At 35.3% G+C, this 12,781-nt stretch overlaps 1 protein-coding gene across 1 annotated transcript in view; it reads left to right on the forward strand.

The window, feature by feature from the left end:
* The first annotated feature begins 291 nt into the window (after nt 1-291).
* The window catches only part of f9.L (coagulation factor 9 L homeolog), a 28,254-nt gene continuing 15,764 nt past the window's right edge, over nt 292-12,781 (forward strand). The window contains exons 1-3 of the mRNA XM_018230787.2: nt 292-398; nt 2,131-2,294; nt 9,979-10,003. Coding sequence (XP_018086276.1) covers nt 332-398; nt 2,131-2,294; nt 9,979-10,003 — 256 coding nt within the window. The 5' untranslated portion in view covers nt 292-331. The remainder of the gene's footprint in view (nt 399-2,130; nt 2,295-9,978; nt 10,004-12,781) is intronic.

The following is a 12,781-nucleotide window of genomic DNA, read 5'->3' on the forward strand; positions in this document are numbered from 1 at the left end:
AGAGCAGTTTATAAAATATGGCATTTTTGGCCGTATTAATTTTTAGGGTTTAGTTCTTGTTTAATAGCTGTTTATCTGTAAATTGTTAGGAATATTGCATTAAATATAGTATTTATGCTTTAAGAGTCACTAAAGATTTTGCATGTTCAGTCCCCATCTTTCTTCACCAGTGAGTAAAGGCACAGTGTTTTTATTATGTTTTAGAATCCAGTGATGTCAGAGTGGGCATGTTCTTCAACCCCGTATTTATTCATGAAACCAAAATAAACACACAGAATTTTGAACTTTGGAGTTATTGATTCTGCCATTTTAACGGTTCAGAGAAAGGAAGATGGCAGCCTTTTCAAGCATTCTTGTTATTTATCTCCTGGTCTCCTTCTGCAGTGCGCAAAATACAGGTATGTGAACCTTATTTATCACAAATTATGCCCTGTCCAATGAAAAGAAAAACTTTAGAGAAGTTGCTTTAGTCAGGCAATATCAAAATCCAGCCCCTTCTTCTCCCTGAACTGCAATTCAAAGGCTGTTTAGGGTCTCTGGGATTTGTACCATAACTGGAAGGTGAGGACTTGTTGCCTGGTTACAGCAAACAGCAGAATAAGTGCAATATAAACAATATCCATTCAAATACATCAGCAACATCAGCAAATAAAAACGGTTTTACATTTTTATTTATTCCAGTAGAAAAAAAATATTTCCATGCTGCCAACCCTCGAGCTTTCTGTTAAGAATATTAGGGTACAAGAAATAATAAAATTCTTTTAAATCCAAAATGGCTGCTGGGGAAGCCAACACTAGCACAGACAAACTTCTACAGTAATGCAAAGCCCCTTTTGATTTAAAGAACAAATAAAAGTGGTATTGGAAATGTTCAGAAACATATCTTGCTCATAAAATTTCCAAGAACAAGCTAACAGAGAGACAGAAAGCAGTCGTTGCCGTGGGGACCTTTGCATCTATATATTGTTTTTTTTTGCCAGTTTATTATTGATTTTTCCATTGCAATAAGCAGAGCTGTAAATAGTCTCTATAACAAGCTTTGACTAAATTCAATCTCTGTAACATTATTTTATGTTCTTTTATCTGCACTGCACCCACCCAAACTCTGTTATTTAACATCCAGTGGGGACACACATACAAGGGGGGGAGTTAACTTGGTAAACATTTTACACTTGGTTTCCAAATCCTTTTATGAAATTCTTCTTTGTGTCCAATGTAAAATTATATTTGTAAGGGTTAAAAGGGTCAAAAACACACTATCTGTATTTTTTTATAAACACAAAGCCAGTAACTCTCTCAGAAGCAAATAACCAATAGTGGAGATAAAAAGAATTACACACACGCAATGAGATCCTATTTCAAGTGTTTGTAGTGCTTACCAAAAATATAAAAATGTGTCTCTTAAAAAGGACATATGGTAGTACTTCATTAAATTGTTGCATTTAGAAAATGTATTAAAAAACAGAACATAAAAAGAAATGTAGTTCAGATATGGGATCTATTATCATGAGGTTGTCTAGATCAGCAAAAAAAACAAACATATTTAGACATTAAAAGAAATACCTAATCAATTAACATGGATTTATGCTAGTTTAGAGAATATGCTAAAATTATGCTAGTTTAGAAATGGCAGCACCCTCACTTTAATCAGATAGAAGAGTCAGAAATATCTACACTAATTTAAAAAGGCAGAAAAGGCAAATCATGTGGGGGCACATTTACTAAGCTCGAGTGAAGGATTCGAAGTAAAATAACTTCGAATTTCAAAGTATTTTTTTGGGTATTTTGACCATTGAATAGGCTACTACGACGTTCGTCTTCGGTTCGAAGGATTCAAACTAATTCGAACTATTCGACCAGTCGATAGTCAAAGTACTGTCTCTTGAATTCGAGGGTTTATTAACCCTCAATATTCGACCCTTAGTAAATGTGCCCCTTAATGTTTCTTTAGATAAAAGGAGAATATGTATCTGCACTATATAGAAGATAATAGTAATAGTAGTAATAACAAGAAATATCTTTGAACCCCTATTCTTATTTAGTACTTTAACAATACTCCCCATCTGCTTAAAAAAAAGTGGAAAAAGAGTATCAAACATCATGTGAATGCATTTGTGTTCTCATGGACAGTGTTCCTGTCTGATAAATCTGCAAGCAGCATTCTGGTGAGACAAAAGAGGTATAACACAGGCCGTCTGGAAGAGTTTGTGGCTGACAACCTTGAACGGGAATGTCTAGAAGAAAAGTGCAACTATGAGGAAGCAAGAGAAGTTTTTGAAAATGATGGCAAAACTGTAAGTTGTGTAACCACAATTAGAATGTTCTTTAATTTAAATACAAAAAGGACAGTGGCTTAGTTTTGTATATATATATATATATATATATATATATATATATATATATATATATATATAGAGTGAGAGAGAGAGAGAGAGAGAGAGAGAGAGAGAGAGAGAGAGAGAGACTTCTTCACTTAAAAGTAGGGGAATCACACTAGGCATCATGATTCATTGTCAAAACCTAATCCTATTGTGCAATAATGATATCCATAGGCAGGTGAGGTCTCAATAGCCTGAGCCTAGGGTGGCAAGATTTTAGGGGCTGCACGTCTCCCAACCACATTCTATGGAGCACAATTTGATGACCATGTGGTCTAGGGCCAATGTAAACAGAAATCTGGGCCTGTGCATAGTGGACTCCTGTGTATTAGGTTACACGTTGCAGGGGCAGATTAACCACTGCTAAGGCCCTTGGCATGCCCTTTCTACAACTTTGTGACCCCTTTGAACCATGGGCCCCTGGTGACCTCCCCAATTGGCCATATAGTACTCAACTTCTGCACTACACACAGAAAGGACCTCTGTACATACATCAAACATTTCTCATATATATATAATATGCAGCAGAGTTTACTTGTTTACCATAGAGTGCCCTTATGTACCACAGACAAAATGCCCTACTCTATGTACATCAGTCACAGATAATTTATCTACCACAGGCAGAGATTATTTGTATACATACATCAGACAGTACTCATATACCACACACACACAATGAAAGTATTCATCTAGCTTAGAGACCATACCAAAGGTTATTGCTATATATAGATAGGTATGCACACTCAAAAGAAGGCAAGTATGGTATATTTAAAATAAAGTTTTACTTGTTTATGCAAATAATACACACAAAGCCACAATAGTAGGCCTGTATAATACAATACATAAGCTTACATGGTATATACCTAACGTTTAAACATAGCCACAATTACATAACAGTAAACAGTAAGTATTACAATTATACAGCAAGGAGCAGATACACCTACCACCAGTATGAGAATGGCCCCAACGTTTCGGCGTAAGCCTTTGTCAAGGGGATTCTGACGTTTGCCCTATCGTGTGGAGCTATAAATACCCTGTTCAATTACCACATGGTGTGTGACGTCACTTCCGCCTATGTCCCTTCCGCGGATGAGTCATCCGCTTAGCAACACGGCTCTCTATATTCATTGTACTTGCCTGCACTACAGGGAAAGCATGCGCTCATGTTTACTCTGTCGCTAGGTAACCAAAACATGGGGTAACTCACGATAGTTCACATAGCAACCAAATGTCATCCAGCAACACAGGATATAAACCATACTACTAATTAATCACAGATCAAAACAAAAAACCAATTTATCATATAGATAAAACATAGATATATGTTCTAAAGTGCTTGTGTGCAGAATTAATTGATTTATACCATTGCATATAATAAAATCGATAAAGTTGGTCATATGACCTCAAAAGTGGGTATGTGCTTATAATCATGTGTCTCAATGTATCCAATCGATGATCTGGGTCATATGACCTCTAAAGTGGGTGTGTGCTTATAATCATGTGTCTCAATGTGTCCAATGTGTATAATCGATGACCTGGGTCATATGACCTCTAAAGTTAGTATGTGCTTATAATCATGTGTCTCAATGTGTCCAATCATATGTAGGGAATTCATGTAAAAAGATTTGTTCATAAAAATACATATAGTAACCAATCATCTTTCATTAGTTCATTATAGTGACAATCAATATTATAAAACAGTCCATATTGTGCAATCTAATATTAAACAATATAAAAACAGACCCGTGGTCAGTGCAATATATTTAAAGTGACAGTGCTCATTAACATATTTCCTCGTTTTTTTCGTTTTTTTTAAAAAAAACCTTTGGTGAGGTTAATAGGAGGACACAAAAATTCAATGGATAATCCATCACTCATTTCTTATATGATCTGTGAAGATAGTAGAAATAGTAACATATAAATAAGGTTAAAAACAATTATTAAAAACATCAGAAAAACATTACTATATAGTAAACTCATATAGGTACACAGGCTGAGGTCCTACGACTCACATCAAAATTCTTAATAAGAGGAAAGCCTCATTGTTTAACACAATGTCCATCAGAGGTCAATTACCAATATTGAAGGTAACATTAAAAAAACAGTGATAATTCCCTATCCTCATTTAGACCATTCGGAGATAGGGTTTGTAACCTATATATCCACTTCAATTCACGCTGTTTCAATAGAATTTCCCTATTACCACCACGGGTAGGGGTTCTTACTCGTTCTATCCCCATAAACTTCAGTTGACTGACCTGATGGTTTGCTTCCATGAAGTGCCTTGCCAAAGGGGATGTATGTTTCTTAAGTCTAACATCACTTCTGTGTTCCCCAATCCTAATACTGAGGGACCTGGTAGTTTCCCCTACATATACTTTACCACAAGGACATTTTACCATATATATGACATAGTCAGTCTGACAATTTATGTAGTCTGTCATTTCATACTCCCTACCCGTCATCGGGTGATAGAATTTATCTGTGCGCATCACAAAATTGCAATTAACGCACCTTCCACACTTAAACATTGATGTTTGCACCTCTTGCACTGTTTACCTACAGCATTTGCTGAATTGGTGTGCCCTCCACCCATTACTAAAGGTTATTGCTATGTCAGACTGAGTCACTTCTCTATCAGCCTAGTAGCAGAGTGTTGTACCATGTTAGCCATAGATCAAAACAGAAAATATACACTTTCCTACTAGGCTGATGTAGGCTGATGTTTTATTGGCTTAGTAGATGATAAAATGTAAGCTTTCTGGACTTCTTAGTTGCCTGCTTCATGTATGGTATTACTTTATTTATTTATAAAAAATTAAACAGGGAAATCAGTTATTAATCTGATATGTGTATGTGTAGAACCTGTTCCCATGCACATAAACTTCCCTCTGCAGAGGTTAATGTAATTAAATTAATGTAGCTTGTGGCAGTTCTGTGGTAAGTGTCAGAAATGCAAAATTTATATATTGTATCTACTGAATTAGCCAATTAAAAGTATCACCTATTATAAAGACTTCCTGAAACCTACAGATTTCTCAGTTGCTACTTCCCAAACTCATGTACACAGCCCAGCACATAAGGAAGGGGATGGTCCTTGTATTACACACACATCACCCAGTCCCAATGGTCTGAACATTTATTATAGTTGTTAATATAATCTGTTTTTAATCTGAGTACATCAGCAGTAGACATATGAAATGTTCAGACCTAATTAAATAATATGTGTGGGTGAAGCAATTTTTAGGATGCATTATGAAGGCTGGAATCAGTTACCTCTGTAGCAGATGTGTGTTTACTTTATCTTTGTGGCAAATAAATAAGACCTTTAGGTCTTAGGGTAAGGCCAGACGAGGAGACTATTAGGCGACTATTGAAAACGCATCGCTCGGTGTGCATTAGCGCAGGCGATTTTGTGCTGTAGCCTATGGGGAAAAGACGCTGAGGCAGTTCGGGAAGATAGTCGCGCAAAAGACGTGGCGATAAGTCGCCAGGCGACAAAATCTCCCCGAATCTGCTCTTCTGGCCTTACCCTTATAGTTTATGCAAGGTTCCTGCTACAAGTTTTAAAGAAAGTCACAGGTCTAATATAAAAGTCAAACATTTTAAACCAGACCTTGTCCTAGGGTTGTATGGTTTTGAAAAGTATGCGAGTTTAGTAGGCGCTGTCTGGCTCTGGAGAGACTAATCAGTTTTCATATGTCTGCAAACCAGACAGAAAAATAATAATAAAGACAAGTATACTTGTGATGCTTCGCAATGGGAATACAGATCTAATTTACCAACTGTAGAGCAGAGAGCAATGTGCAAGAAATGGGCACAAAAGCAATGTTTTTTTGCATTTGAACCCTGCCCACACTTAGCAACCTAAGCACTGGTCTTTGCACTAGATACTGAATATCGAAGTCAAAGGATTTACCGCATTTCCTACTATCGAACGGTCGAAGGAAAAATCGTTCCATCGAACGATTAAATCCTTCGAATCGAATGATTCGAAGGATTTTAATTCATCGATCGAAAGATTTTCTAATGATTTTAATCCATCGATCGAACGATTTTCGAATGATTTCATTGCACCTAGGGGTTTTTATACCTTAAATCTACTAGAAAATCTTTTGAACATTAAATAAACCCAATAGGATTGCTTTGCCACCCCATATTTTAACTTTCTTGATTCTGAGGCTAAAGCTATTATTGAAAATGTATGTTCAGTTCTGATAGAGATTCTCCTTTACATACTCACAGTTTAATAATTGATGGGAGATGTGCTCTTTTCTGCATAAGATGTAGTTAATTGTTTTGTGGGACTGATAGAGAGGATGTTTCTTTTTACTGTTATGTTTATTTATTTTTTTCTTTGTTATATCTATGTTCTAAGGCATCATTCGATGTTTATTTTTTTTGGATTGATAGTTAATAATCCTGTAATGTTGTATTAACGGATGGGCTTGTGTCAGCCAATCCTTTGTTATGTTTACTCATGCTGTTTATTTGAAAATGCTAATAAACACAATTGAAAAAGAAAAAGGATTGTTTTACCTCCAATAAGGATTACTTAAATTGTTAGTTGAGATCAAGTACAAGGTGCTTTTTAAAAATTTGGATTATTTGGATAAAATGGAGTATATGGAGTCTGGCTAGAGGATCCCATACCTGTACTGTTTTAGTATTACAGAGAAATAGTTTATAAAAATTTGGATTATATGGATAAAATGGAGTCTATTGCAGATGACCTTCCTGTAATGCGGAACTTTCTGGATAATGGACTTCCAAATAATGGATCCCATACCTGTACAATTGATGAACATTTCATTTGGGGATACTGTTGATGCAGACTCTGATACACATTGGGGACAGATTATGGGTCTTTCTCTGGCAAACAGATTATTATGCACTTTTTGGGTGCAATAAATTATTAGTATTAAGAAAAGCATATAAATTATATGTTCAGCAATAATAATAATAAATGTGTATTTGCACATAGTTTATTAGGATGGGTTAATTCATATATAATACACAAAAGCCATGAATATCCTGTAAATTATATCCTTATAAACGGTGAGTTCTGATGTCATCAGTTATAAACGGTGAGTTCTGATGTCATTTCTGTCACATGACTCACTGAAACTTGTGTATTATAATAAATAAAGTACCCCCAGTTGCAAAATATGAGGATATTAGAAGTTACCTCGGCGTTCCATGACCTGTATAAAAACACTTGGCCTTCGGCCTCGTGTTCTTATATGGTCATCAAACTCCTTGGTAACTTATAATATCCTTATATTTTACAGAGGGGTACTTTATTCACTATATTATCACAGCCCTTCTAATAACTAATTATTCTATAATATATAATACCAATAAAATTCCTATAATATAATAATAGGTATAAATAGACAGGTCATCAGATGTGCTTATAAACTTTCCGAAAACATAATTTTTAATTACTTGGTTTGTCGGTTTAGAAATCTGAACAGAATAATTTTCCACTGATTTTACCATATCTGTCTGGTTTTGGGAATACTCACTGGAACCCCAAATAACATACAGGTGACCAGTAAATGGTACCTGCTAATCTGTTGCTGATGGTTGCTGAACCTGGTGCAAAGTTAGTGACTTCTATCACAAATTTGAAACATTTCTTGACTCTGCCTTAATTTGGTTGCAAAGCTCAAAAAGGATCTTCAATTCAACCCCATGGGATACAGACAGAATGAGTGTAGTATTTAAATCAACAGAAAGAAGGTACTGATTGGTTTAGAGGTAGACAATCTACACTTTCATCTGTCATCAAATAAAAAATGCCAGTATCCTCTGGCAGCATCTTTAAGCGCACATTTTCCAATCACATTAGCTGATCCAGTAGCTGAAGTGAACGAGCTTTGAAACCCGATGTATAACTACATGCAGAGAATACAACCTTTTCAAAGTTATTTTCAAGGATCTTACATGGCTGATAGAAGTAATAGTCAGAATTTTACATTTACTGCTCGTTGTTTGGAAGCAAACATTTTATTAGTTGCTATTGGATACTAGATATGAAGAAAAACCCCAAAATCACTTAAGTAAACTAGCTGTCAGTCTGGAAAACTGGCACTGTAAGAATGTATTTTAATATTCTTTATATATGTAAATTATATTCATTCAAGTAAAATCTGACTACACAAAAGTCTACACCAAACTGAATGCTAAATTGGTTGTGACAGGATCAAAATCTTATCCTAAAAATGCCATTATACGTTGGTTACGTCTATTCAACAAAACTCTAAAATAAACAGACCATCTCCGGTGGCGCCTCGCTGTGAAGCTCCGAGACACAGTGACAGGTGCATAATAAGACAGGGCCTTCTTTTTATCTCATTAAAATGCAGTATATGCACTGTGTACATGGTCATTCAAAACCTTATGTATGAATTGTTGATGTAGTGAAACTGGTTAAAGTTTGCACGTTTCATCAAATTTATGTCTTTGCCTATTTATAAAATGGCACCTTTGACAGAAATATTTTATTCTCTTATGGGTTGAGTTCTTTTACAGGAATCTAAGCTCATTACAGCTAAATTTGTAGATGGAAGACCCAACATCCCCATTCTCTGATGCCATCACAGTGGGTGGGACAAGCATATATATAAATAGACTCAAGATCAATATTAAAGGGGAACTATCACAAAAAAAATAATGTAAGCTTCATCATACTGATATAAGAACCTTTCTAAATATGATTAATTAAAAAGTATGAAATAATCAAGTTTGTCTTCACTATCCCTCTCTCAGCATCTGTTTTGCTTAGATGGGATCAGTGATCCCCATTTGAAAGCTGGAAAGAGTCTGAAAAAGAAGGGAAATAATTAAAAAACTATAAAAAAATAAATACCCATTGAAAAGTTGCTTAGAAGTGCCCATTCTGTACATGCTAAGAATTAACATAAAGATCAACCACCCCTTTAAACAAAATAACTGACTTTGGCACAACCCCTGCATGTAGGGAAACATAATTTCTTAGTGAGCCCTAATACATCTTCTAGGCAAAACAAGCCCCCAAAGGCTGTATTAGATTTAACTGTCATTCAAAATTAGACTCCAAACTCCTGCATGAAGAAAAACAAATGCTGAGAGGAGAAGCATAAAGTGTAACTTGATTATTTCAGAAATGGGTCAAAATTAATTATATTTAGAAAAGGTATTATTCTAGTATGATGAAGCATGTATAAAAATCTTCATTTTTGCAATAATTCCCTGGAAAGGTACTCATAATTCCCTGAAAAGGTACTCATTTTGGGATTTGGAAATTTCACTACCACATTCCTTTGCATTGGTGATGCTAGCTCAGGTGAACTGGGATAATGTTTTGCAATGTGGCTTTAAATGATATTGTTGGACTACAGTACCTAGCATGCTTTATACCTTTATAAGATATTTATATGCTGCTGCCCCTGCCTAATAATTAATATTCTGCTGCCTATTTTCTGTCACCCTTAGTAAAGTGCTGCCTGAGGCAAGGCTCTGACCATCCCTCACTAGTAAAATGTGGCAAAAACGGTTTAGTGAGTTTCTAGGAAAATGGTACTAGATAATTATGTCTTATTTTCTTCTGTTTTAGAAAGAATTCTGGAAGCAATATATAGGTAAGTTAATTTTAAATTAAATTAAAGACTTTAAGGCAATTTTCCTTATATACAGATGCAAAGCAAATACCTTCAGATGAATTTTACTTTATGTTCTTCAATATATTTGTGCAGTAGATATGTAAATTCCAATGAATTTATTCCGTTGGAGCACAGCTGCAAAAATGAGATAACAGTTCACAGCATTAACAATGTAAAAAGATGGGCAATTAATTCATACTAATACTAAATATACCTAAAATTATGAATAATACTCATCCATACTGCTAGTGGCATGAATAACTGAGCTGCAAAAACTAAATTAAGACTAGGCGGATGGTGGGACCCCCCTACTAGTCTCCTTTGACCAAAAAAAAAAAATTATTTTGTAAATAAGGAAAGCATTTTAGAAATAAATCCATTAGTCGTAGACAAATTTTTTCTCCTCTGTACCTTGTTCACTATTGAAGCCCCAAATCAGACCACTGGGCTATTTCTTTTTAGCAGGAAAAACACAAGTTGCCCTTAGACCTGCCAGTTTTCAGGAGAGGCCTGAGCAGAGAGGATCCCAGTTACCCATCTGCCCAGTGACATCGTAGGATTCCATTGTATAGTTCACTCTGAATTTTCAATGAAGCTAGCAACTGTCAGTTCTACTACCAGAGAATGATGACATTTTGAATGCATCACTGTTAGGGAAAAACTTCACCTAGGGCCCTCATGGTACAAATACATTTCAAGTAAAAGAAAAATAGCACATAATTAAATTAAGTTAACCCGGCAAAGAGATTTTCCAATCAACCCACAATCAGCTCAGAAAGACTCATACTCTCCACTCAGACCCCTCTATAACATATAGTAGACTAGAAAGTCAAGGGCCACCCTTTCGTTATCAAGCCAAAATCAGTGAAGACTTTCATCTTTAATTCATACATAGTCCCAAAAGTATTTGAACAAACTTCTAGTTGTAACAATCATACATATAATGATAATTTTCAATACCTTGTTTAAAATCCTTTGCAATCAGTTTACATAGTTAAATTATGTAGAAAAAAGACAAAGTCCATCAAGTTCAACACCTCCAAATGAAAACCCAGCATCCATACACACACCCCTCCCTACTTTTAATTAAATTCTATATACCCATACGTATACTAACTATAGAGCTTCGTATCACAATAGCCTTTGATATTATGTCTGTCAGTGATTGACTGAAGTCTGAAATGAATGGACATGACCAAATGCTGGGTTCCCTGCCATGTGATGCTTTACAAGGATATCACTAAACCTGTTATTAGTTGCTGCTTGTTTGTTGGACTTTCTGTCTTCATTTTTGTCTTCAGCAATTGAAATGAATGTTCATTTGAGTTACTGACTTCAATGGTGGTAACTGATAACACCATTGAAGAATATTCCATGTCTCTGTCTTTAAAAGCTCTTGGGTTGCTGAAACAGTATGTTTTGGTTCATTGATCATCTGTACTGTGAAACACCATCCTATCAGTTGTGCAGCATTTGGCTTAATCTGAGCAGATAGTATAGACCTATAAATTTTAGAATTCATCCTGCTGCTTCTGCCAATAGTGATATTATCAATCAACTAGTGACCCCGTTCCATTGGCAGCCATACATGCCCAGGCCATAGCATATCATCTATCAAGTGGTATGATCTTTGTATGATCTTGAGCTGTTACATCCCCTAGTATCCCTTAATTTTGTGTTCACAGCAGCATCTTCCAAATGCAAATTCCATACTTGAAACCAATGCTAGAACTTTTAGCTGCTTAACTGTTGATAGAATAATTCTAATTTAAACTGATAATCTGAATTAAGGTTCTTGAAGTTGCCAGGAGTGGCTTATTGCCTCATGGAAGCATCGTCCATTCAACTCCAATATCCTTTTGGGGAAAAAATAAAATAACAATAGCTTTAATAATTACAAATATTTATGAATCTGTATGTATGAGCTTAGATACCTAAAAGTATTGAAATAGGAAGTACATTGTCTCTTTTTGGATGCAGCCCAAATATTGGTATTATCTTGTTATGCAGCAATCGTGCTGTCAAATAGGTGAAAATGTAGTTTGGGCAATTTAGTAAAGTATATATATATATATATATATATATATATATATATATATATATTAGGCCCACAGTGCACACACCCTATTTCCAAATACCATCTGCCTGGCAGCTCTAAACATTAGGATGAAAGTATCTGACCAGTTTCTTTGCAGTGTTTCTTCTCTGCTTGGATAGCAACAAATATAAACCCAAGGGGTATATTCAGTCTGTAAGCTCTCATTTAAACCTGTCTCGTTTAAATCCGTTACCATGGACGATGATAGGTTTTTAGCTCTGGAGCTTAATTTCCAATTAAATATGCCTTATAAATCAGTTTTCAGTAAAAAAAAAAGCTAAGCTAAAATATCTGCTGAATTTTGCACAGAAACATCTTGTCATATATTACTCTTTATATTCTGTATGCTAGTTCTAGCTTTATCCAAACAGTTATTTACAATGGATTGACACTGTAGGTGTCATGGGCCTAGTTGCTCAGAACTGATGCAAAATATATCTAATTTTCTGTGATGATCAAATGTGATTTATACTTATGTCAAGAGTGCCTCCGAAATGAATACATAGAGTGACTGGCTCATTACTCATCCCTGTCAACACAATTCCATAAGCCGTAATCAAGCAAGACAAAAGGCAATCTGACTCACAGAAATGTTGTTGTTGTTCAAAGTAAAGGGACCAGGTCACTAGAAGATTTAGTTGATTTGAAATATTGAGATG

This window comes from Xenopus laevis, chromosome 8L (assembly GCF_017654675.1).
Source record: "Xenopus laevis strain J_2021 chromosome 8L, Xenopus_laevis_v10.1, whole genome shotgun sequence".
Classification (NCBI taxonomy): domain Eukaryota; kingdom Metazoa; phylum Chordata; class Amphibia; order Anura; family Pipidae; genus Xenopus; species Xenopus laevis.